This window comes from Aspergillus lucknowensis (genome assembly GCF_044049455.1).
Source record: "Aspergillus lucknowensis strain CBS 449.75 chromosome Unknown BJX67scaffold_1, whole genome shotgun sequence".
NCBI classification, from domain to species: domain Eukaryota; kingdom Fungi; phylum Ascomycota; class Eurotiomycetes; order Eurotiales; family Aspergillaceae; genus Aspergillus; species Aspergillus lucknowensis.
The window spans coordinates 1,273,349-1,296,965 of record NW_027263545.1 but is presented as its reverse complement, the minus strand read 5'-3'; the positions used below and the strand labels follow the sequence as shown (position 1 = coordinate 1,296,965).

Genomic DNA, 23,617 nt, shown 5'->3' with positions numbered 1-23,617 from the left:
GGTAAGGGTTTGACCAGCCCACCCAACCCGTGGGCCCCGGGCGCTCGTGAACCGTCCGAGGAGACTGGAGAGAGCTCCAACACTCCAACAAACTGGGAACTGCAACCTCCACCGATTTCACCGACCAAGCTTATTGAATCAATCATTAATCAAATCATTAATCAATGAGACACTGGTTTAGTCTATGAGGCCATGTGCCTCCTTGGCTAGTAGTCTTCCCTCATCGCATCTTACCTATTGTTTATCCCTCGCATCCCAACCAGAGACATGACATACCTTACCTGCACAGTCCGCAGACAACCCACCCTCTGAGTCCCTAATATTCTATGCACCTGGAACTATGGTTGCAGCAAGGAACACGGCTTTTGCCGAGGAGAGTGCCGAGGTGGAAGTGCTATACGCCAACCTTGAGAAGCTCAAGCTCCTCACCAAGAAGATTCAGGGCTCCATGGTCCGCCTCGAGACGGGAGGGAACGTCGTGAAACATGCTATCGGGCCTATTTACAGCAATACACAGTCTCTTCAGATAACGAACAATAACATCGATAAGATAAATGAAGCCATTGATCGCCTCCGAAAGCCACTCGATGCGAAGAACCGCGAGGAGGGTATTATCCGTGCTGGGTAGGTGGACTGCCTTGTTGGGAGTGTGGCTATTGCTCGTAGCTAACCTTACGAATGAACAAAAACAGGCCCCAGACCGATGATTTGTCACAGTATTTATCGGCTATGAAACGCGTGGACAACGCATTGGTGGACTTGACATCGACCAACTTGAAATCGAATCAAAAAGCAATTGGCGAATTCACTTCTCTGTTGGGCATTGGAAATACAAAACTTCAAGACTTGTTGCGACTCAAATTAAGCGAACATGTCAGCCCCATCGAACCCTTACACTACCTGACGAAAGGTGCGGTTCCCATCTTGCAAGTATCCGATCGTTACTTACCGTTTCGTTCAAATAGATCTACCATTCCCATCGATTCCCGACGAGAAGGTGGCGGAGATAGGTCCCATTTGCGTTGCTATTAGCTCGGCAGCAGTCCATACACCCCACCGTGGCGAAGGAGGCAGCCCTGCACTTAAAATCTATGCTGATATTCGGGGGCCGTACATAACAACAAGCTCTCAAAACCTTGCTATTGCATCACTTAATACAGTCAAACGGAGGGCCGCCGATGGGCCGTACAAGCAGGGCACTAACGGCATTGGAATCTACTCGAATGCTTTGGAAAATTTCATATACGCGGAGTATGAGGCAATCTCACGAATTTTCACGGGAGATCACAAGGGACTGGCTCTGCAAATGACATGTCGTTCTGCGATGGCCGAATACTCGAAGACCCTGCGCGAACTCAATCAGTACATCCGAGCGAATCTCATGACGGACTGCTTCCTCGCATTCGAGATCATCGAGATTGTTACAGCCATGTCTTACAGGGTTGACGCAAAAACTGGTGAACTGAAAAGTCTATTTATAGAAGCTTTGAGGCCTGTTCGTGATACCGCAAAATCATCTCTGTCAGAGCTGCTGGAAGAGACGAAGCGCAAAGCTGCCAGTATACCCATGCTTCCACCAGACGGTGCCCCCGTACCTCTTATAAACGAGGTTATGAGCTCACTGACCACTCTGACTGGCTACTCCGGCCCTCTTGCTTCCATCTTGACATCCTTGGGAGACGGAAATTGGCGCACAACGTCCAATACCTCCTCAGCGACTCCCTTAGACGTTAGTCCAGACAGCTCAACGCTTTTATCGCATTTTATCCTGGATATGATTGAAGCACTTATGATATCTCTTGAGTCCAGGAGCCGGGCATTGCACCGTTCAAAAGCCGTACAAGGTGTTTTCCTCTCAAATATTTTTTGCATCGTGGACCGCTCCATTCGTGCTAGTTCAGAGCTGGCGAAATACCTCGGCTCGGCGGATAGTATTTCGCGGATCGATACGTTCCGCAAAAGGGCTACCTCAACGTATCTTGACGCTTGGAAGGAAACGTCACACTACCTCCTCGACGTTCAATACACGTCCCGCACCGGTGGTGGCCGCCCACAATCAGGCGGCGTCGTCGATTCGAGCGCAATAGTCAAGTCCCTCTCGTCGCGCGACAAAGACGCTATTAAAGACAAGTTCAAATCGTTCAATGCAAGCTTTGATGAATTGGTCGCGCGTCACAAGGCTCTCTACATGGAGAGAGAAGTGCGAAGCGTTCTTGCCCGCGAAGTGCAAGCGGTACTTGAACCGTTGTATGCGCGCTTCTGGGACCGGTATCATGAAATTGACAAAGGCCGGGGTAAATACGCCAAGTATGACAAAGGCAGCCTGTCTGCTCAACTCGCGGCACTACAGTGATCGACCAATATTGGGGAAAGGAATGTCTACTTTTTGTTTTTTGGCTATTCCGCGGAAGATAATTGGCAGACCCATGTTCTTGACACAGACTCTCGATTTGGTCTGGCCTGTATTATATTGCTGCGTGGATCGCTTGATGTGTAGATCTCTCTGGCCAGGCATGGGCAAGGTCCGATCGTGATCATGTGATGATAAACGGAGCTCCCGCTGCACTGGCGCTGATAAGACTTTCCGACCCCGCTAAAAAATATCGTAGCGAAATTTCCTCCGGGGGGTTGTCGACGCAGGTACTTCAGCTGGCCCTTGTTTTCTTTTCTGTGGCGAGAGCCGTTCAATTCTTTGCAGCCGTTCTACAGCTATCCCACACCATGTCCTCCAGTAATGACGTCTATCAAACCCCTCTGAACTCGCGATATGCGAGTAAGTGGCCCTTGCCCGACCCCCGTGCTTGGTCCAAATGGAGTCTAACAGGTCATCCATCGGCATACAGGTGATGAGATGAAATATCTCTTCTCTCCGAGAAACCGGTTCTCGACATGGAGACAACTGTGGCTGTGGCTCGCAGAGTCTGAGAAAGGTGCGTCTTGCTTCCCCTTGGCCGGGCCAACGTACAATGCCAATGACCAGCACAGAGCTCGGCTTGCCCATTACCGACGAAGCCATTGAGCAAATGCGGAACCACACCACTATCAAAGACGAAGAATTCAAGGTTGCCGCTGAGGAGGAAAAGCGCCGAAGACACGATGTCATGGCCCATGTGCACGCGTACGGTCAGGTTGCTCCCGCAGCCGCTGGAATTATCCACTGGGGTGCGACTTCTTGCTACTGCACAGACAACGCGGATCTTATTTTCCTGCGGGATGGTCTGAACATCCTTATCCCCAAGTTGGCGGTTGTCATCGATAAGTTGTCTGCATTTGCCAAGCAGTACAAGGATCTACCTTGTCTTGGATTCACCCACGGACAGCCAGCACAGCTTGTCACGGTTGGGAAGAGGGCGTGCCTGTGGATTCAGGACTTGCTCATGGACTTGAGGAACCTTGAGAGGGCGCGCGATGACTTGCGCTTCCGTGGTGTCAAGGGCACAACTGGAACCCAGGCTTCTTTCCTCCAGATCTTCAACGGAGACCACGACAAGGTCGAGAAGCTGGACGAACTCGTCACCGAGAAGGCCGGATTTGATTCCGCATTCATCATTTCCAGCCAGACATACTCCCGAAAGATCGATGTTGACGTTGCCAACGCCCTTGGGTCCTTCGGAACTACCTGTGAGCGCATTGGTATCGACATCCGCCACTTGGCGATGCTCAAGGAGGTTGAGGAGCCTTTTGAGAAGGACCAGATTGGTAGCAGTGCAATGGTTGGTATCAGTGGATGACATAAATGAATGCGATCCGATCTAACCCTGACATGCAGGCTTACAAGCGCAACCCTATGCGGTCCGAGCGTCTGTGCTCTCTGGGCAGGCACCTCCAGAATCTCCCCAAAGACGCCCTGGACACTTACTCCGCACAGTGGTTTGAGCGTTCATTGGTGAGAAATCCGTTCGACTTGATATGTCCCACATTAGCGTCTAACTATCGCCATAGGATGACAGCGCCATTCGCCGGATCAGCATCCCAGAGCTCTATCTCTGCGCTGACGCGTGCCTTATCCTCCTCAGTAAGTGTTAAAAAAGCGGCCCGGCTAGACTCGTAAAGACGGCGGCTTACACGCCGATCCTTCAGATAACGTTACTTCCGGCTTCGTGGTTTACCCTGAGGTCATCAAGCGACGTGTGAACGACGAGCTTCCCTTCATGGCAACGTGAGTCCCGATCCGCTATTCCCCGTCTATTACCTCGTACTAACTATCTAGTGAAAATGTATGCGACTCCGAATTTATCCTATCCCCATTAACCCAGAAACTAATGTAGATAATATAGGTCATCATGGCCTGTGTCAAGAAGGGTTTGTCCCGCCAAGATGCCCACGAGGAGATTCGTAAGCCACCCCTCCCCCCCTCTCCGCTACTTCAACGCCAAAATATCCGCCTTCTAACACATCAGTCCCAGGTGTCCTCTCCCACCAAGCATCCGACAACGTCAAGAAACTCGGCAAGAACAACGACCTCCTCGACCGCATCCGCCGCACGGAGTTCTTCGCCCCTATCCTTGACCAGCTCGACGCCCTCCTCGACCCCAGCACCTTCGTCGGCCGTGCCCCGCAACAGGTCGAGAAGTTCACCTCGACGGAAGTTAAGAAGGCCCTGCAGCCGTATGAATCCCATCTACTTAATGCTGAAACATCCGCCCTCCACGTCTAAGGCAAAACAAGCGAGTGAGTGGGCGAGAGAAAGAGGAGAGCCAAATATCATTCAACCAGTCGCCTGGTTGTCCAAAATTAAACAGATCCTGTAGAACCAAATTACTGGCATAGAAATATAAAATTTTATAGTTATTCTGGGCCGGAGCCTTCAACCTATGTACGGCAGCACTGTCATGTGACGTTTAAAGCGAGAATGGCGGGGTCTAACTTTTTACCTTGAGAATGAACATTAAATTCTCATTCTGCTCGGATATTTGCTCCATGCCCAGGATTTGAAGCCGAGATGAGGAAGGTTTCTCACCCCGCCATGGGAGAATTGTCGAACCGCGCGATCTCCGCCAGGGAAAATGAGTTGGCTGGTCCTTTATTGGGGCTAGACTTGGGCCTTGTCGGTATCTAAAATGACAAGCAGAAAGCAGGAACGCCCAATCCAACTGCGCCTGGGAAGAGTTCTTTCCTTCCCGTTGCGGATATGGGAGTGTAGACTGGACGTTCCATTCCAACCTTGGAACTTGTCTTGCAGTACAGGCACTCCTGCCCCTCTTTCGCCTCCCTCCGCTTTGGCCTCTCGGCCACATTAGCAAATAGCATTAAAAGGCGGAGCGCGTTTGGTAGTGGGGTATCACAAAATAATCTTCGATACGAGCGAAAGCTTTGATGCATACGAAAGCGGATTGATGAGACGAGATCGGCTTCCAATGCAAATGAATTGTGAAGCAACACACTGCTTGGGAATCTCGAAATCCTAGAAAAGACATAACAAGAATTGCAAACCAATTTTGAAGAGAGAGATTGATAGAAATTATTACCTAGGTACCCAAGATTACCTAAAAATGACCCCTCCTCATACCCGACGCTATCTTTCAATCAAATCCTCTCACCAGTTTTTTGGCCATATATCATTCACTTCTCATACAAGCCAGGTATCGCTGCAGGAATGCTAAAACGTAGATAGCCAATTGATAATCTGTGAGCGTATGAGTCAGTCAGACATACATGCAGGAATTATGCAGTGCGACATGCAGAAACATACCATCATCGCCTGCACAAGCGCAACCTTCTCGCCGTAGCGCATCCCATCCCAGCTCTCTGCCTGCACTGTCGCGTTGTACATGCCGAGAACATCGATGCCTTTACTTTGCGCTATATGCGCGGTATCTTGAGTGTATTGCCAGCTGTTTGCATGGACGTTGTTCCCGAGTGGGTTCTGGTGCCCCGGGGCTGTGGGACCAATCCAGAGGAATGGCGTGCTGCGTGCGCTGGTTTTGGCGAGAGTAAGCCATTCATCCATGCTGTTTGTTGCGGTGGACTGCGAGTATGAGGTCGAGAGAGAGAGACTCTGAATCACCGCTATCGGTTTATTCTCCTCAGAAGAGCGAGCGAGAAGGCCTTTGAACATGTCATGCGCGGTACTCGGCGCAGGTGCGCCAGAGATGGGGAGAAATATGTGTGGAGTGCCTTGGCTTGGTGGTTAGTGATTCGGATTGAAGGAACGGATCCCAAACGGCGGAAAGGAGAGAACTCACTGGTGGAGCACGTATAAGGGGTCTGGGTTTTCTCTTTGCCATTTTGAGAGTATACTTCCTCACTGGAGGAAATTCGCGCAGACGAGCAAGCTAGATTGGTAAACTGAGAATCACATCGACAATTCGCATGTAGCGCGCCGCTCATTTCCCAGCCCTTCAGCGAGCCTCGTACTAGATCCTTCCGGAGCAGGATGTTCAGTCCTGCGTAAGCATCGGCAAGGGAGTCATCACCAATGAAGGCGACGCCATCAAAGCGTTCCATAATCGCACAAATTTCAGCATCGGTATACCAATGATAAAAGCAGCCTGAGGCCTAAGTTAGTAACAGAGCAACAGGTAAGCACCGTTCATCGGGAAGTGCGGGACGCAGTCTGACTGGCCTTGGGGAGTATACGGGGCGCCAAACCCGTGGCGGCCGCCGTTGCTCATAGAACTGAGCAACGACTCACGCGTCTGGCAGTACGACTCGTCACCTGAGTGAGGAGGTAGATAGAGAGCTTGGGAGGGGATGCGACATTCTTCGCGACCCACGTACTGAGCTAACAGACTGTAAGCAGAATTCAATAAGTATCGTCCGCTATTCAGTGGGGGAATACCCAGACCAGAGCAGAGGACTTACTCATCCCCAGCGTTCGCCTTGATGGTGTGCTTCGAGGAGTATGAGAAGGGTAAAATGAAGATATCGCGAATGAGCCAGACTATATACAGCACGCCCAGTACCCAGAGGGATGCCATCAGCTTGTATGTGGACGAACGCCAGGTGACTCTTCGAGTCAATCTCCGTCCACCAGGCCCTTCGATCGGACCACGTCGTTGAGGGGAAGGATGATGACTCTGCTGCATCCCGGAGAAAGGATAAGCCACTGCCTCGTTCACCGATGATGAAGCCAACGATTCACTGTTGGAGGCACGGCGACGTGACATCTTCCGTCTTATACATCGACGAGTCGACCAAAAAGTACAAGGCAAGGCTCATCTGCGAGGGAAGGCGTTTGATCCTTGTACTTAGGTTGCCTTTTTCGTGGCACGATATGGGACGGCAGGAAAAAGAAAAGGAAGAGGCAAGAGTGCGACAAAAAAGATGTGGTGAGAGAAAAAAAAAGAATTAAGAAAAATCGACCAGGGCCCAGTCGAATAATCGATCCACCAAGCACAGAAAATTACGGGAATCCCAAGGGCTGAAGCCGCTGCGATGGGTCGCAGTCGAGGAAGAGGACAGCGCGAGAAGCGAAGAGGGGCGCGGTCTTCTATCGTGCGTTCTGTTGTATTTCCTTTCTCGGGCGTCGCTGTACTTCTTTCCCTCGTCCCTCTTTCTCTCCTCTCTCTCCCCTTCACAGCTTCGACACCTTCATTGAACTCTTACTCCTTATCTCCCCTGTTCAGCCTTCCGTTTATCCTGCGCTCTGCATGACCCCCTGCGCAAGGATGAACCTTTCCTTGTCCAAACGATCCTTCGCCGCGCACACCAGAACCCGCCGACTGGAGCTTCCTGATGAACGGAATTCACCTACAGGGGCGCACTTTAGCCTTTCAACGGCACGAGGGCGAAATGGGCAACCTGAAATGCGCGGATCCTTCCTGTATATCGGCAGTCAGCCTCTACCCGAGCGGACCTCACAAGAGGCGCGGTAAAATAAAAAATTGGAGTGTCTTGCAAAAAGTACTGATGATGAAATGCTAGGGAAGAAAGTACAAAACGATTGACGCCGCGGTGTGCACGCTTGCATCATCAAAATAATTTCTCCTCGCTCATGCCGCATGAGGACTTGACAGCTATTCAATTTGATCCACATCTCTGGGCAATAGCACTGATCTCTCTCCCCAGAATGGCTTCATCATGATTATCAGAGCGGGCAATGGGGGTGCGACTGTCTGTCTCTTCGTCCCCGTCACCCGCGAGTTGCGGTGCCGGTGTTCCCTTGGGAAAAACGTAAACACAAGGTCAAAGATGAAGGAAAATAATCCACAGCGTGCGCTTCTGACGGTCTAGACACTCTACCGCCATGAATGACAGCCAGTGAGATAACCTGCTGGTGGATTCGCTGTCGCAAAGCACGCTGGTTGGCTGGGCAGGCAAACGTCAAACAATAACGAGACTCCACTGCATCTGCGTCGAGTCCGTCCTCGCACAACAAGGCTTCGGGCGGAAGGTGGAAAATTAACAGACTGTTGCGCCGGCGCCGTTCGGACAGCCCCTCAATTTTCACTCTCTGGAAGCATCTCAACCAGAAAGGAAATCGAATTTCTTAGATTGCTGGTGGGGGGCTGCGACATTCCCGCGAGAGGCTCTCTCCCTCTCCCTCCACCTTTTCGCCTAGCCTTTTTCTCTCGGCTTTTCTGCCGGGGGAACTGAGAACCCTGTTTGATGAGGGAAGATCATGATGACGGCAAGGCAGCAAAGACGACACGAAGAATTCAAGGGGGATGGTTGGATACCGTAAAGAGTCTGGCTTCTGGTGTTGCCATCTTGTGAGACTGTCATCGCGCTGTCCAGAAATCCGCTCTCATTCCCATCTTGGGGCGATTTATATGGAACCAAATTGGCCAGCTTTTGAGCTCATCTTTGAATCATCGTCGTTATTTATCGTTACGATGAATGATTACTTGACGGCAGCTATACCTATCATGATATTCTCTTGGGAGAAGTTCTCAGAACAACGGAAGGAGCTTCGACAAAGAAGTGAGCATTGACAGCCGAAAGCCCTCAAAACGAAAAACTGGAGAAATAGTCAAAGAATGGAAGCGAGTTGACACTCCCATTATGGGTCTCTCGAAGCTCGACGAGGAGAGGCCGCCTCCTCAATTTCCGAGCTCCGATGTCACTTCAATCAGTAGAAGGGGAGATCTGAGGAACGACTTGACAAGAATGACGAGCGGGCTTGGGACGCGAGAGAGAACTGGCAGCGAGCACCGATTAGGGTCCACAGAGCTTTCGCTCCCACACGAACTCCTCTCGAAGCTCGTGATCATCCCACTTGGGGGGTTGAGTGTCACCTGATCAGAATTGTTTTCGAGACCGTTATCTTGAGTTCTTGAGACACAGCTATTTTTCCAAACCCTGTTCTCCAATGGCCCCGTCTTGAGATGATGATCCGGGGCGCACCGGCGACGATTCTCGGACGAAGGGGAAATCCGGAGAAATGTTCACATTCATCGGCACTGCTTCGAGTGACCAACTGAGGCAAAGGTGGTGGATCGTCCGAAAGGTGGGGGTTTCTGCAGGCCGCGGTCTGATATCCTCGGAACGAACGAGCGCACAAGAGCAATTTCCAGCTCGAACTTCTCAGCAAGATTGATCGGGCGTGATCGATGAGCCACTTTGTAGGGGTTAGTAATTACGAAGAATAAGCGGAAACGGCTGAAGAATGATTGCACAAGAGCTTTGTTCTTGGATCGCCTGGTTTGGCCCTCGGCCAAGCACGGGATCAACCCCCCACACGTGACCACCCCAGGCTTTTGACTCTCCGCAAGACCAAAAAGAGTCATTGCTGTCCATCCGTCCCAGTTCACGACTCACGATTGCTAGCTTTGTCAAATCTCTGCAAGGAGTGACTTCCCTACCTGAGCAGGCGACTCCGAATTTATCCTCTCCATTTTCGGATTGCGCGGGTCTTTTTTTCGTCTCGAACAGCTCTCATTGCTTGAGGTCGGACAACCTCGGCAGGAGTCCCAAGCTCTCCGACCGAATCGTTCCACGGCCGTCATAACAGCCCGCGTGTTCTCCCACCCCGGATTTACTTTCGCGCATCCTCCTATTTGTTTGATTCATTTCAATCCCATTCATTCATAAACCAACTGGAATATTCTTGAGTGTGAGGCCGTCCGGCCTGGTTCTCTCTCAAAACGATGTGGAAGCCGTCGGAGCGCCTGATGGAAACCATCAGGCATTACGCCAGCTTCCCAGCGACTGGCGTGTCGCTCCGACAGATGGTTCAGTTCGGAGACAGACCTTCAACCGGTGAGTTCGCCCTTTCTTCAAAGATTTTTCTGTCCCATTTTCTCCTATCATCATCAGAATGGCTGATCTCATGCTCTCTTATTCACTTAACAGGGACTTTGTTTCGAGCCTCTCAGTTTCTCTCAGAAGAACTCCCAATTCGTCTCGCACATCGCGTCCAGGATCTTGGAGAACTTCCCGATGGTCTCAGTGAAATGCCCTCCATCAAGAAGGTCCAAGATTGGTATGCACAGTCGTTCGAAGTATGACTCACTTCAACTGACTCAACCCGGCACTCTATACTGAAAAACGTTTTCCAGGAAATCATCACTCTACCCCGACCGAGTCTTACCCAAGAAGTAAAGGCCCGCCTATTGCGCCCGAACAGAGCAATTCATGGAGGTTCAAAGATCCTCTCCGAAACCACACAAAACCCGAGTATCCGTGAGGGACAATACCGATCTTCCCCAACATCAACCAACGGTAACGGCAATGGCAAGGCAGCTGCGGCGCGAAGATATTTCGTCCCATCGGATGATCAGGGGGGTTGGCCTCCCGAATTGAACGACTACAATGAACGTTTTGCAAAGACCCTTCAACACATCAAAAGACGACACGACAGTGTTGTGACTACCGTGGCTCAAGGCATCCTTGAATGGAAACGCAAGCGCCAGCGCCTACAGATAGACTCGACAATCCAATCCTTTCTGGATCGTTTCTACATGTCTCGGATAGGTATACGAATGTTAATCGGTCAGCACATTGCTTTAACAGAGCAAACGCACGTTCGGCATCCAAATTATGTCGGGATCATATGTACCAAAACGAATGTCCGGGAGGTGGCTCTTGAAGCTATTGAGAATGCTCGCTTTGTCTGCGAAGATTACTATGGCCTCTTTGAAGCTCCAAAGGTACAGCTCGTCTGCAAAGATGATTTAAACTTCATGTACGTCCCGGGCCATCTGTCTCACATGCTTTTTGAGACGCTGAAGAACTCTTTGCGTGCCGTCGTCGAGACACATGGCGCAGACAAGGAGGCCTTCCCCGTGACCAAGGTCATCATCGCCGAAGGCAAAGAGGACATCACGATCAAAGTCTCCGACGAGGGTGGTGGCATCCCGCGTTCCTCCATACCTCTCGTCTGGACCTACATGTATACAACCGTGGAGCAAACCCCGAATCTTGACCCGGATTTTGATAAGAGCGACTTCAAAGCTCCAATGGCTGGGTTTGGCTATGGTTTACCTATCAGTCGTTTGTATGCTCGATATTTTGGTGGTGACCTGAAGTTGATTAGTATGGAAGGGTAAGTCCTCCTCGGCGAAACTCGCAGAGGCCGCAACTGACGTACCCCAGATACGGAACGGACGTCTACCTCCACCTGAACCGCTTATCATCAAGCTCAGAGCCCTTACAATGACAATTACCAGTCATGAGGGATGGTCGCGTTCGGTTTTCTACTTCCCACAGACTTCATCCGTTTTATATAGAACCCGATCCAGCGCCAACCCAAGGATTGACGCCAATGAACATAGAAGCTATTCGCGCGCGGATGCGCACCAGGGAGGTCTCTGAGCGGAAGCAGGTCGGAGATGCAGATAGCCTGCTCAACGCCGAGAAATAAGGTCACCAGTTATGGGCCACATGACTACAGATCACTGGTAGCCTGTGGCATCTGTGGCATCCGTTGCCCGTGTTTGCTCGTTTGATCTGTCTGCATACAGCGAAAGATTCGGAATCTGTTGCAAAATACAGAACTTGGAAGGTCACGTCCCTTCTCCCACGGCACAATCCCTGCAGAAATCCCACGTGTAAGCAGCCACTGCGGAACGCCACTCGCCGAGAAGACGGGATGCCGTCTCATTGGAGCGGTGAAGTTTGGAATAGACAATAAGGCGGAAGGTAATCACTCTTGGTCTTTGGAGACCGTGGGTAATGATCACAAGGGTTGAATTGTTGTGATCAGAGGTCTACATTGTACATATGGTAAAGCCCTGTTTTTACCTTATCCTCGCTGCCGTTCCGTCTTCTTTTCTTGAAAACCACCTTTTTTTTTTCTCACTTTTTTCCCGACTGTACTATAGCTTCAGTGTTGTTAGGGTTATGTGATGAAACGGCCGAAGATGTACAAGAGCTTCAGACGGGTTACGAATGGCAATATGATGTTCAAGTTCAATTTCAATCTCACATCCATCCCAACGAGTATTCTCGCTCCATAGATGCAGAGTCAGTGTGCCTGAGATATAACAAAATGGGGCATGAAAGAGTCGTCACTTCCAGAACATCATTAACCATCAACCCAACAGTCACCCACAATTAGGGCGGCATCATCGAAACCCCATGATCCTGCCTCTCTGCACCACTCCATCTCCTCCTCCTCTCCCGCGCCTGATATCCCGTATGCCTTCCCGACGGAACCCTCCCTTTCGCCCTCGTCCTCTCAGGCGTCCCTCTCCCCCGAATTTTCGCCGACGAGGCTGGCGACGACAGATTCGACCCCGAACCACCACCACTACCATCCCCTTCATCCTGATACCACCCGCCATCGCCTGTCTCGCAAACATCCACAAGCCTCCTCGAAACAGTCGTCACCTGTGCATAGGAACTGGAATGATCGACACTCGACCCGGGATGCGTAGACGCAGATAACGGCCGCGGAACAGTAACAGTGAATTGGTCGGCGCGGATCGCGGCCGCGACGTCGGGGTCTTCGGGGGCGAGGAGTTTAGAGAGGAAGCGGCGGCGGGTCTGGGGGAGGGTCTAGTTGGATACAATCCGTCGATTAGCCCTTTCTATTTTTATTTTCGCCTTCAATCATGGGCAAGGGAGGCGGGGACGAACCTCTTGCGCGGCTAAGGCCTGGATTGTGAGTAACTCGCGATCCATTAGGACACAGAGCGCGGCGTGTCGCTCTTCGCGAAGTCGGCTGCGGAGCTTCTTTTCTTGTTCGTGCGAGAGCGGAGGTTGGTATGTTAGGGAGCTGGGGCCGTGGGAGTGTCGGTGTTGATTATGGGGGTTAGGTTCGTGCGGGGGGATGTTGTATCTTCCTGTTATAGTCATAGTTGTTCCCTGTTCAGTCTTGAACACATTTCGACGGAGGGAAGTCTCAAATATCCGAAAGGCGAAGGTAACGAAAACGAACGTACTATTTAACTCGGCCATACCGGGCTGTGGATGTTGTCCCGCGGCGCCGGCGAACTCCACGGGCATTTGGCCGGCTCCTCCTTCGTCGTCATTCTCGTCTGAATCCGAGTCTATCATTATCACGTTTTGGTTCTGCGGTTGGTTTTGCCGCCATGGGCTGGGGTTGAACATTGCTGCTGCGTGGGGCCGAGCGCTTGCTCTCAGCCAGGGTTTGCGGATTCGTGGGAGCTCGGAATTGAAGTCAAATAGCACGAGAAGAATGTAAAATTCTCGAATCCCAGAGTGGAGTCGAAATTCAAAATACAGTGTCGGCCTGCAAATGATTACTGGTGATGGATCAATCCACTTGATCTACCTGAGATGCCGCCCAGTCCCACCCACCGCCCAATTTTCCCATTGAAAATCACCCAAACCTGTTATTTTTAATTAATGTCTATAATTTAGACGTTCGAATCCATATGAACGTCCAGCAATTTCAGAAAAAGAATTCAGAGCAACTATGACAACCCCAAATCACCTGAGAGGTTGTTGTGTGTGGTTTCAGGTAAATTGTTAACAATAATTGTAGAATGGTTCTTTCGAACTACTCGTCGCTTGTTTTAGCAGCAAAGGGCTCAGCTTGAAAATGCAACGACCACAGTGCTTCGCAGTGAACATGACGGTCTATCCAATCTTCCACATTAGTTCTTAAAGGTTCGTCCCTCTTTCCTGAATCTTCGTCCATCGATAATTCATCATCAAAACGATTAATGCGAATCCACTCGTGTATTTTTTTTTTTCTCGTTTGGAGGACACCCTTCAACTCGCAGCCAGCCAAAGATAGTTCGTGTTGCATTTCTTGACGCACACTCCTCCTTATGGTCGAGAGCATCGTAATTTATTGTGATATTTGGCACTACTGGCTCCGTTGACAAGAAAGCCGGTGTGAGAACGGGCCCGGCTGTTTGATATACCACGAGACCATTTCGGCAAGTCCACTTGCAACCTTCATATACAAGGCCATGACCAGTGCAGTTTGCATGCAGGCGGACATCAATTTTAGTATCTTTAAGAGCTGTAGTGCCAAATGGTGTCCACTGACATATAGGCCAGCGAGTGTGACATTCCTCCTGGCTAAGATAGAGAAGTCGACATTCGTCAGAGCGCAGGATAGACTCATTTGATGCTGGATGGATGGGCTCTTGCATGAACGATTGTAGAGTTCCAGACCACGCTGTAGCATGTGGCTCATTAAGGATCAGTCTAGCTTGGCCATCTCGTAAAATTTCCTTATAAAGGCCCATGATTGCTCCTCCAAGCTAGAAAAAGACAAGGTGCGGAACTCGACTCATCGGCATACGGGCAAGAATGCGATTATCCTTGATAGAGTTTAAAACAGCAAACATGGATTGCAGCCATGGGCTTATAACATTGCAAGCTATTCCAGGCTTATAAAAGACATTTGATAGTAGGGTGAGAGAGTAAATAATGGTGGAGATTGGATTAAGGATCGCAAGCCAGAAATGGCTTACCTTTGTCACTCGTCATGCTGAATCTCCCTGTAGCTCGTGCCTCTGTTGCCTGGAAAGAACCATGGAAAGAGGGTGATGTCGATTGGGTTCAGCGAGCAAGAGCGATGGACCTGCCGCGCCTGAGGCACCCCCCCGGGCTTTGGATGGGCCAGCTGGAGCTTACCCCGCTCAGCCCCAGAGACCCCAACTCCGCAGCTTTCTTTCTGATGGAGAGCTTGCGGAGAGCAACGATGCTGCGGAGCCTCGGATTCGGTTCCCAAGCCTGTGCTGACATCTCCTTACAAAGCCGGTGTAACTACAGCATTCAGATCCGCAGTGATGCGCCCCATGAGGACTCGGATACCGGCTGGTCTTTCTCCGCACCAGCGAGGGCTGTTAGGGCTCTAATTCCGCGCAGAGCCCGGATAGTATAGTTATAAACCTGCCGACCAGTAAAGAGGGAAATAAGAAAGAAAGTAATGGAAAGGCACCTGACGTCGTCTACCCCGAGTCCAAAGAGCAAAGCCTAGGGTTTCTCGGCTATACCTCCTCACCCCCTCACCCCTGACTGGACCATAAATACAACTGTAGATGTATATCCGAGGTCAATCCTGATGGGGTCAAATACAGCAAAATTCCATCATTATGTCGAGCGAGAGAGGAAAACGTCCGGTACGGGTTGCTAATTGCTCTGGGTATCATGGTATGACTCTACTCCATACAGAATGGTTGGATATATTGGATGAAGGTGTTAACAGTACAGGCGACCCGGCCTATGAAATGTACCGCCAGGCGACTTTGGGGGATGTCGATTTTATAACCAGTGATTATCTCGCCGGTAGGTAAATCCGTACTCTTGACCACTGAAGTTGCTAATATTGTAGAGGTCAACCTCGCAAACAACGCCGAGGCCTGGCGCGCTAGAAAGCACCCCGGCTACGAAGAAACGGCCTTGGAAGGTATCCAGCAAACAATCGATGTCATTGCAGAAAAGGGCATTAAGGTCGTTGTCAACGGCGGCGCCTTGGACCCGAAGGCTCTCGCTATGAAGGTCCAAACTTTGGTCTGCCTCGCCAATATCCATCTCCATATCGAGTGCCTGAAGTACAACGAAACTGATAGTACCAGGTCAACGAGAAGAAGCTTAGCCTTCGCGTCGCATACCTCTCCGGAGACGATCTATACGACTGTGTCGGTCCAAACATGCCGACGACGAAGGCCGAGCTCCAGCATCTCGACTCAGACAACTCCTCCGCCGCCCCTGCGTCCCTGACATACGCCTTTCTCCGCGGTACGCCAGATGGCAAGCCGATCCCTATGATTTCAGCGCATGCGTATCTCGGAGCTCGAGGAATCGTTCATGGTCTTCGAGCTGGTGCCGATATTATCCTCTGTGGAAGGGTAGCGGATGCAAGTCCTGTTATTGCTGCAGCTTGGTATTGGCATGATTGGGACGAGACAGACTATGATAATCTTGCTGGAGCTCTTATTGCGGGCCATTTGATTGAGTGCTCAGCGTATGTGACCGGAGGGAACTTCACGGGCTTTGATCGGTATGATCTCGATGACCTCGTTGAGCCGGGGTTCCCGATTGCAGAGATTGACGCCGACGGGGCGTGTGTTGTTACGAAGCACCCAGGGACAAAGGGGATGGTTACCGTTGATACGGTGAGGTGCCAGTTTCTATATGAGCTGCAAGGGACAGTATACCTGAACAGCGATGTAAATGCGTATATCGGAGGTGTTGTCGTGGAGGATGTTGGGAAAGATCGGTACCTCTGCTCCCCCCAAACCCCTCTCGTCCATACTCACAACGTCCGCTTAAACTGACAATGTCAGCGTCCGCATCTCAGGAATAAAAGGCTCCCCGCCCCCTCCAACAACAAAACTCGCCGTCTTCTACACAGGCGGCTACGAGGCCGAAATCCTCCTCAACGCCACTGGCTACGCAACCTTCAAGAAATGGGACCTCGTCGAGAGGCAGGTCCGCCATTTCCTGCCTGAGTCTGCAATGAATGAGCTCGAGACGCTAGAATTTCAGCGGTACCTCCTCCAAACACCCAATCCCTTCAGTGTTCCAAAGCTGGAAGTACATGTATCTAACACTGGGAATGTGTATAGAATCGGCACACCTGGCCCCAACCCAACAACACAAACCTCCAGCACGACCTACCTCCGCATCTTCATCGCCTCGCGCTCCCAACAGGCCGTTGCGGCCGTCGGACTCGCGTTGAGGAGTATCTCCTTGAAGCATTTCTCCGGTACATTCCGTCCCGAAAAACCCACCTCCGGGCCCAACTTCACACTACGCAAAGCTCCAATCTACAGACCACTAACAAACATTCGAAATAGGTTTCCACAGCACCCTCGACTCACGCACCGCCATCCCCCGCCCCTTCATCGCCTACTACCCAGCCCTAATCCCGCAGTCCTCGATAACCGAAGAGATACACCTCCTCAACGCGGACGGGTCAACCGAGACACACAACACGGGACATCCGAGCCACTACGCGGATCTGACCCCCAGGGAGAGCTACGATCCTCCCTCCACCTCCCAGGAAGAACCAGGCAAAGCCTTTGAGAGATCGCGGGGCGCGACAGAAACGAAAAGGGTCCGATTGGGTGATATCGCGCTCGCGCGGTCGGGTGATAAAGGTGGGAATTTGAATGTCGGGTTTTTTGTTCCGGCTTCTACGCCTGGGTTTCCTTCTGCTTTTGTGTCTACTTTGAATGTAGATGGTGATGCTGGTGGTGGTGACCGTGGCGAGGCAACGTGGACCTGGCTCCGCAATTACCTCAGCATCTCGCGCATGAAAGAGCTCCTGGGGGAAGACTGGCGGGACAACGAGTATTTCATTGAGCGAGTTGAGTTCCCGCGTATCCAGGCGGTGCATTTTGTCGTGTATGGGATTTTGGGGAGGGGGGTGAGTTCGTCATCGAGGCTGGATGGGTTTGGGAAGGGGGTTGCGGATTGGATTAGGGATCGGGTTGTTGAGGTTCCCGTTGGGTTGGTTGGATAGTTGATTCGGTCCAGCTAGGGGGGAAAATTCAGCGTGGGCTCGGGGGGTGAGTTGAATTGGTCATATTGTATTTGTTTCCTATGCAAGTTGGGGCGTTATTCACCGAGTAAAGGGAGACAATCGAGCATATTCCGGAACGAGTCCCCTGGGGCTGGTTTGGGAGTGCATGTATCCATTCTTTCTCTTTGCGTATCTTCCACTTGACCAGCATCGGCAATCACTTCAGTTCTCGGGTTGGACTCAGCTTCGACACCAAGCGCCTTCGAAAAATGAAGATCAGCAAAATCCAACTCTGCCTCGCCGAACCAAACCCATAGGAAATCCTCCATCGATCCCGCCCACCCGTGACTCCCCCTCTCGCCTTCGGTTTCATCAGAGCATGTTGTATCATCCGATGACGCACTTGTAACAGTCCGCAACGAGCTCGGAGCTCGGGAATGCGTATGTAATTTCGGCTGAACAGGCCGGTATATAACGGCCTCTCCGGGAGCCCGCCTCAACGAGAAGAACTCATCCACGTACCGGAGTAGTCGGATATACTCCGTCAGCCGTAACTGGAATATATTTGGTAAGTGATAGAGCGTGTTCGCACTTGCGTTTGCGCTTCCACTACTGGTGGCTTTCATAATATCGCTGCCCCGACGGACGAGGGCGGTGTTGTTTGTCTCGGGCGATGGAAGAGCGTCTGTCGAATGGGAACGGCACAACTCCAACGCTTTATACGACACGGCGAGGATAAGGCGCATATAATACTGGCTCCGGAAGCAACGGAAGACTTCGACGAAGAAGAGCAGCATGAGTTCGTAGACTTGTTTGTCTTCTTCTGTGGTAGAGAGTTGGCTCTGAATGCTGAGGATGATTTGGGGGAGGAGAGTGTATGCCACTCTATGCGCAGAGTTCTGATGAGTACACGAAATAGAATAGTTATGAGTTGATTGGGATGGCAACCTACGCGCTTATGGGGAGTTTATCGGCAACGCCGTTTAGAAGGATTTGCTTTACATTGTCAGCTATAGAGCGGATGGCGACAGCCAGTTCTGCGCGGCAGGACTCGATTCTCGAGAGGTCTGTTTCGTCCGTAAGGTATGTGCTGTATCCGATTAGGAGACAGATGCGGTTGCAGATGGCGACACGGGCGGTCCTGTTTTTGTTAGCTCACCAACTCCAGATCGGACTTAGGGTTAGGGGAATTACTGGTAATATATAGCGCAGAGATTCGTATAAAGCGTCAAAGAGGGGTGGATATAGTATTCCTTCCCGTCAGGGTTTGCCACCCAGCTAAACTCCCACTCCAGCAGGGCGAACTTCGTCTCTTCAAGTCGATTAAGCTGCGCCAGACGATCCGCCAGGCAAAACGGCATATTTTGCGCCACCGGGTAGACGAGCATAATGGAATCCGTGACGGCGACAACAAGATGACAGAGGCTGACGAGCACGCGGCAGAGGGCAGTTTTGATTTCTGGCGTGTACACCTCCGACTGGAGGCATTCTTCTTCCAGATCCTCGAATGAGAGGCCTGTTTGTCTCAGGTCGAAGTCATCCGGGGTTATTTGGATGGGTCTGCGCATGCCCAGAGAGATGATGCGGTCTCGGATCATGCAGCACCACCAGAGGCGCTTGAGGTCAGAAGTCTTCCTACCCGTCTGGGACGGGAAGCGGTGATATAGATGTGCGCGCTCTTTCTTCGCGTATCGGATTGCAATGCGGAGCCATCGCGAGTTTGTGGAGCGCTCGGCGTCGGTGGTGTAATAAGTTAGCAGGAGGGATGCCTGTGCGATGACGAGGTGGTCTTTCTCAACGCCAGTTTCATAGAGGCGCTGCAAAGTCAGTTTATTATTTTTACATGTACACACGAAGGGAAATAAATACCTTGGCTCGTCGGTAAAGGTCATCTCGCGCGGAGAGCAGAGAGTCATATCCGCAGTCTTTGGCTGCTTCAAGGGGGACAAACTGTCGCCATCAGCCAATGTTATCGGATAAGATGTAATAGAAGAAGGTGTCGGTAGATACCGAGCTCGCTGCAAAAAGCATCGCTTGAAAAAGGAGCGTCGAGATCTTGCCCGCACTCCCATCCACACTTCGATAGTTCCTCCAAAAGGCCGCCTCATCAACCACAGGAAGACACGGATGTACGTATAGAAAGTAATGCTTTGTAAAGGCATCCAGGACCTCCTGAATAGGCACCCGCAGCGCCCCCTGGGATCGAACAAACGTCACTCTGGCCGGGTGGCGAGGGTGTAGTGCATTGACACCAGGTGGCGTCGGATAAGTATTCCGCTCGCGGTCCTTTACAATTGCCTTCAGCACTTGTCTCTCCTTATCCCGCTTCCCTGAGTGCAGTGTACATGGTCTTCCATCCAGGCGGCAGTTCGTGCAGGGGAAGCCAGTGATCGAGCCGTCGCATCGGACCTTGCGGGAGTGGCAGCGGGCACAGGCGCGTGCTGCACGTCTGGACCGGGTGGAATTGTGTATATCGTTCGCCTCCTGGGATGACATTGCGTCGAGTTAATGTCGAGCGAGATGAAGGAGGTGAGCAAGTGGGAGCGAGTTGTTGAGAAATACAAGCCCGAGAAATTGCGGGGAAAGCAACTCAGAAGCCTGCGTTGCGGAGATTCCACACCCATCATCATTATTAATGTGAATGAATCGCACTTCTTTGATCGAGGTTGCTTCGAAGAAGGGTCAGTCGTTCTCCATCATCCAAGTTCGTCTCCATCCCTATTTTGGACACCACACCTAGGATCCTATTGCATTCCCACACCTCACACAGTTCACGCCCACCGTAGACTCCAAGGTCCAGGGCGAGGAAGGAGTATACGGAGGATGGACCCATGGCCAGCCCACAGGTCCACAGAAAGATCCAAATACCAAAGGCACTTTTTGCATTCGAGTACCAAGTTATGCTCGGGTCCCGCACTCCGTTCGCCCGGCCCAGGCTGCAGGAGAAGAATCTCGATCTCGATCATTGGATCAAGACGATCAGCTTTCCAGCCTTGAGGTCTGAGCACGCGTCGTCCTTGGCTGACTTCCCGAGGTTAGCCCGTCCTTCAGACTGCCACTGCAGGCCATCCCCAGGCTGCCCTGGAGGACAAGCAGCCCAGGTGAGGTTGGTCTGTCTTCTGTCCACGCACAGGGCGTGCGGGGCTTGGCGGAAGCGCAGAGCTCATTGTTGGGCGAATCGCCATTGTCTGACATTGACTGAAAGTGATAAGCTGTGACCTTGTCAGACTGAAAAAGCATCTTATCATGCGGTCATCATTTATCATCCCAACAGAAGCGACATCAGCTTGCAATCTGGATTTGCTGGATTGGTTGTCTGGACTGGGCCGCGTCAAGCTAGGAGTCACTAACTTATGCAAATGCTGGGATCAGAGTGAGTCGGCGACCTCGTTAGGCTATTGACTCTTCAGCCAAAGCCGAAAGCAAACCCCGCGGAAAGGGTAGCGAGTCACACAGCATGGCTTTATATATTGGTGATAAGCACCCAAGACAGACAGGCGCGACAAGGCGGCCATCGAAATGGGTGGAAGCACAACACAAAACCTCGCGTCCGTCGTCGGCGCCGCCACAGGAATCGGCACTCACCTCGTCTTCTACCGAGTCGGGGAATGGGATTTAAAGGCTCCTTCAATCCTATTAACTTATACAATTCTGGGGGTTGCCGCAATCGCTTGCGACCGGACGCATGTCCTCGATGGCACACTTGTCACTGTGGCCTCTTTCCCCCGGGGATGGGCCGTACGGCTTGTCCTCGCCCATATTGCGGGAGTGTATACCAGCATGATACTTTACCGGACGTGGTTCCACCGGCTGAAAGCATTTCCTGGTCCTTTTCTAGCGAGAATCTCCAACTTCTATGTTTCGTATCTCTCCGCCAGACGCCTTCATTTGTATGAGGAGACCGAGAGGCTCCACAGAGAGTACGGAGATTACGTGCGTCTTGGTAGGTTCCTATCCTTTCCCCCGTGAAGGGAGGAAACGACTATTGATACTGTCATTAGGACCAACCGAACTCTCCATTACCAATCCCGAGGCCGTCGTCGCATTATACGGCCCTCAAGCGCAGCTCTCAAAGGGACCATGGTACCACGTGCTGCACCCCCGCGTCTCGCTCCAAACGGAGCGCGATCCAAAGACGCATGCGCGACGGCGCAAAGTCTGGGATCAGGGACTAAGCAGTAAATGTACAGTTCTCCCAGGGCCCCCAAACACCAGCTAACACGCCCTAAAGCCCTCCGCAACTACGAAGATCGCGTCGCAAAATACACAGCCCAGCTTATCTCCGCCGTCGATCGCTCCGTCGGCACAGGGCTTGACATGTCCAGGTGGTTCAATTACTACAGCTTCGATGTGATGGGCGACATGGCCTTTGGGAAGAGCTTCCAGATGCTCGTGAACGGGCAGGATACGTACTTCCTGACGGCGCTGCACGCTGACATGACGAGTATCGGGCTCTTCGGGCACCTCACGTGGCTGTTTCCATTTTTCAAGGTCATTCCCGGGCTAAACGCGCAGTATCTGAGGTTTTGGGAGTTCTTGAGTAAGCAGGTGCAGGAAAGAATGGGCGTAAGTTCTTGTCTTGTATTGGCAAGAAATGGGAACTAAAAGTGCGCGATAGAATGAGCCAGCAGTTCCGGATGTGTTTTCTTGGATCCTGAAGGACTACAACGAGGGCCCGAAGACGGTGCAGGATCAGCTTAACCTGCATGGAGATTCGTATCTGATTGTCGTGGCGGGGAGGTACGTCCCAACTCTGTAACCCCTCCAAAAAGCTACCTAGTAGGATTACTGACTCCAAATCCATCAGCGACACAACAGGTGCCACACTCGCCATCATTTTCTTCTACCTCGCCTTAAATCCAACGCTGGTCCAACAGCTACAAGCGGATCTCGACGCCCTACCGGACTTCACTCATAGCACCCTCGCCAAGCTCGATCTCCTGAAAGGGATAATCAAAGAGGCACTCCGACTCCACCCTGCTGTTCCCTCAGGCACACAACGCGTCACACCCCCAGAGGGCGTCCAAGTCGGTGACGGCGTCTATATCCCGGGGGACGTCATCGTCCAGTGCCCGCTACAGACGGTGTTCCGAGATGAGCGCAACTTCGCGCGTCCGACGGAGTTTCTCCCGAGTCGCTGGACGACGGAGCAGCATCTAGTTAAGAACAAGGCAGTCTATATACCGTTTAACGCGGGTACGTCCCGCTCCCTTTATACCTTCCGTCTCTCTCTCCCCCCCCCCTTCTCCCGGTAAGAAGTCACGGAAATGAGTACTATACTAACGGAACACAATCACGAAGGTCGTTACTCCTGCGCTGGGAAGCAGTTTGCCATGATGGAACTACGGGTCGTGACGGCGGAGTTGATCAGACGATATAACGTCACCCTGGCACCCGGGATGAGCAAGGAAGCGTTTTACGATGGGCTCCGGGACACGTTTACGCTGGTCACGCCGCCATTGCCGTTAGTTTTTACTCGAAGGGATAAAGCTGGTGGGGTGTAGTGCTATAAGGAACGCATAGTATGGGTCGAGTTGGGTGGGATATGACGCGAGACGAGAACTGCAAGTTGGATGCCCGGAGGAGGATAAAAGTCAATTTCCACGTCTACTACTGGTACTCGTAGTCGTATCCGGGGAAACTACGAGTGGGCCATAGTTGGAACGCTCCTTCCCTTTGAGAGTACCGTCCTTTGGAGGTTTTGCAATCCCAACGAGAAGGGAAGGAGCACGTAGCCTCGCGCCTTCCTCCCAGGGTTTTGGATATCAGTAAGTGTCACCCGGCAACCTTGGTATTGGGGTAGTATAGAAAATAGCGGGGCATCTCTAGAAAAATAAGGAC

General features: G+C 51.7%; 9 protein-coding genes across 9 annotated transcripts; 6 read left to right on the top strand and 3 right to left on the bottom strand.

Moving 5' to 3' along the window:
* Nucleotides 1-254: 254 nt before the first annotated feature.
* On the top strand, nucleotides 255-2,604 carry BJX67DRAFT_16147 (EXO70 family protein). Its single transcript, XM_071024955.1, has 3 exons — nucleotides 255-624; nucleotides 693-910; nucleotides 966-2,604. The coding sequence occupies exons 1-3, from the start codon at nucleotides 341-343 to the stop codon at nucleotides 2,351-2,353; spliced, it is 1,890 nt and encodes a 629-aa protein (XP_070891679.1). The 5' UTR covers nucleotides 255-340; the 3' UTR covers nucleotides 2,354-2,604.
* A 117-nt stretch (nucleotides 2,605-2,721) lies between these two features.
* On the top strand, nucleotides 2,722-4,657 carry ade13 (adenylosuccinase ADE13; the record flags this gene model as incomplete). The annotated part of the gene is made up of 9 exons (XM_071031888.1): nucleotides 2,722-2,773; nucleotides 2,844-2,930; nucleotides 2,986-3,713; nucleotides 3,770-3,886; nucleotides 3,943-4,015; nucleotides 4,081-4,159; nucleotides 4,211-4,217; nucleotides 4,278-4,335; nucleotides 4,407-4,657. The coding sequence occupies 9 exons, from the start codon at nucleotides 2,722-2,724 to the stop codon at nucleotides 4,655-4,657; spliced, it is 1,452 nt and encodes a 483-aa protein (XP_070891678.1).
* A 690-nt stretch (nucleotides 4,658-5,347) lies between these two features.
* On the bottom strand, nucleotides 5,348-7,350 carry BJX67DRAFT_16128 (uncharacterized protein). Its single transcript, XM_071024953.1, has 5 exons — nucleotides 6,805-7,350; nucleotides 6,566-6,732; nucleotides 6,186-6,491; nucleotides 5,693-6,117; nucleotides 5,348-5,626 (listed from the first exon to the last, which is right to left on the bottom strand). The coding sequence occupies exons 1-5, from the start codon at nucleotides 7,107-7,109 to the stop codon at nucleotides 5,600-5,602; spliced, it is 1,230 nt and encodes a 409-aa protein (XP_070891677.1). The 5' UTR covers nucleotides 7,110-7,350; the 3' UTR covers nucleotides 5,348-5,599.
* Nucleotides 7,351-9,851: 2,501 nt separating this feature from the next.
* On the top strand, nucleotides 9,852-11,656 carry BJX67DRAFT_16075 (PDK/BCKDK family protein kinase). The gene is made up of 4 exons (XM_071024948.1): nucleotides 9,852-10,143; nucleotides 10,237-10,385; nucleotides 10,443-11,428; nucleotides 11,479-11,656. Exons 1-4 carry the CDS (start codon nucleotides 10,032-10,034, stop codon nucleotides 11,540-11,542), a joined length of 1,311 nt encoding a protein of 436 aa, XP_070891676.1. The 5' UTR covers nucleotides 9,852-10,031; the 3' UTR covers nucleotides 11,543-11,656.
* Nucleotides 11,657-12,280: 624 nt separating this feature from the next.
* Nucleotides 12,281-13,588, bottom strand: BJX67DRAFT_340141 (uncharacterized protein). Its single transcript, XM_071027751.1, has 3 exons — nucleotides 13,269-13,588; nucleotides 12,964-13,169; nucleotides 12,281-12,882 (listed from the first exon to the last, which is right to left on the bottom strand). Exons 1-3 carry the CDS (start codon nucleotides 13,435-13,437, stop codon nucleotides 12,439-12,441), a joined length of 819 nt encoding a protein of 272 aa, XP_070891675.1. The 5' UTR covers nucleotides 13,438-13,588; the 3' UTR covers nucleotides 12,281-12,438.
* Nucleotides 13,589-15,401: 1,813 nt separating this feature from the next.
* On the top strand, nucleotides 15,402-17,776 carry BJX67DRAFT_369262 (acyclic terpene utilization AtuA family protein; the record flags this gene model as incomplete). Its single annotated transcript, XM_071030737.1, has 7 exons — nucleotides 15,402-15,459; nucleotides 15,520-15,594; nucleotides 15,641-15,819; nucleotides 15,885-16,528; nucleotides 16,596-16,799; nucleotides 16,878-17,017; nucleotides 17,109-17,776. 7 exons carry the CDS (start codon nucleotides 15,402-15,404, stop codon nucleotides 17,774-17,776), a joined length of 1,968 nt encoding a protein of 655 aa, XP_070891674.1.
* Nucleotides 17,777-17,823: 47 nt separating this feature from the next.
* On the bottom strand, nucleotides 17,824-20,513 carry BJX67DRAFT_15943 (Zn(II)2Cys6 transcription factor). Its single transcript, XM_071024918.1, has 5 exons — nucleotides 19,787-20,513; nucleotides 19,646-19,726; nucleotides 18,971-19,593; nucleotides 18,729-18,917; nucleotides 17,824-18,661 (listed from the first exon to the last, which is right to left on the bottom strand). The coding sequence occupies exons 1-5, from the start codon at nucleotides 20,270-20,272 to the stop codon at nucleotides 17,872-17,874; spliced, it is 2,169 nt and encodes a 722-aa protein (XP_070891673.1). The 5' UTR covers nucleotides 20,273-20,513; the 3' UTR covers nucleotides 17,824-17,871.
* Nucleotides 20,112-21,034, top strand: BJX67DRAFT_15925 (uncharacterized protein). Its single transcript, XM_071024913.1, has one exon. The coding sequence runs from the start codon at nucleotides 20,285-20,287 to the stop codon at nucleotides 20,771-20,773; it is 489 nt and encodes a 162-aa protein (XP_070891672.1). The 5' UTR covers nucleotides 20,112-20,284; the 3' UTR covers nucleotides 20,774-21,034.
* BJX67DRAFT_15960 (cytochrome P450) lies at nucleotides 21,035-23,416 on the top strand. Its single transcript, XM_071024922.1, has 6 exons — nucleotides 21,035-21,719; nucleotides 21,778-21,960; nucleotides 22,008-22,342; nucleotides 22,395-22,516; nucleotides 22,584-22,972; nucleotides 23,078-23,416. The coding sequence occupies exons 1-6, from the start codon at nucleotides 21,296-21,298 to the stop codon at nucleotides 23,278-23,280; spliced, it is 1,656 nt and encodes a 551-aa protein (XP_070891671.1). The 5' UTR covers nucleotides 21,035-21,295; the 3' UTR covers nucleotides 23,281-23,416.
* The last annotated feature ends 201 nt before the right edge of the window (nucleotides 23,417-23,617 follow it).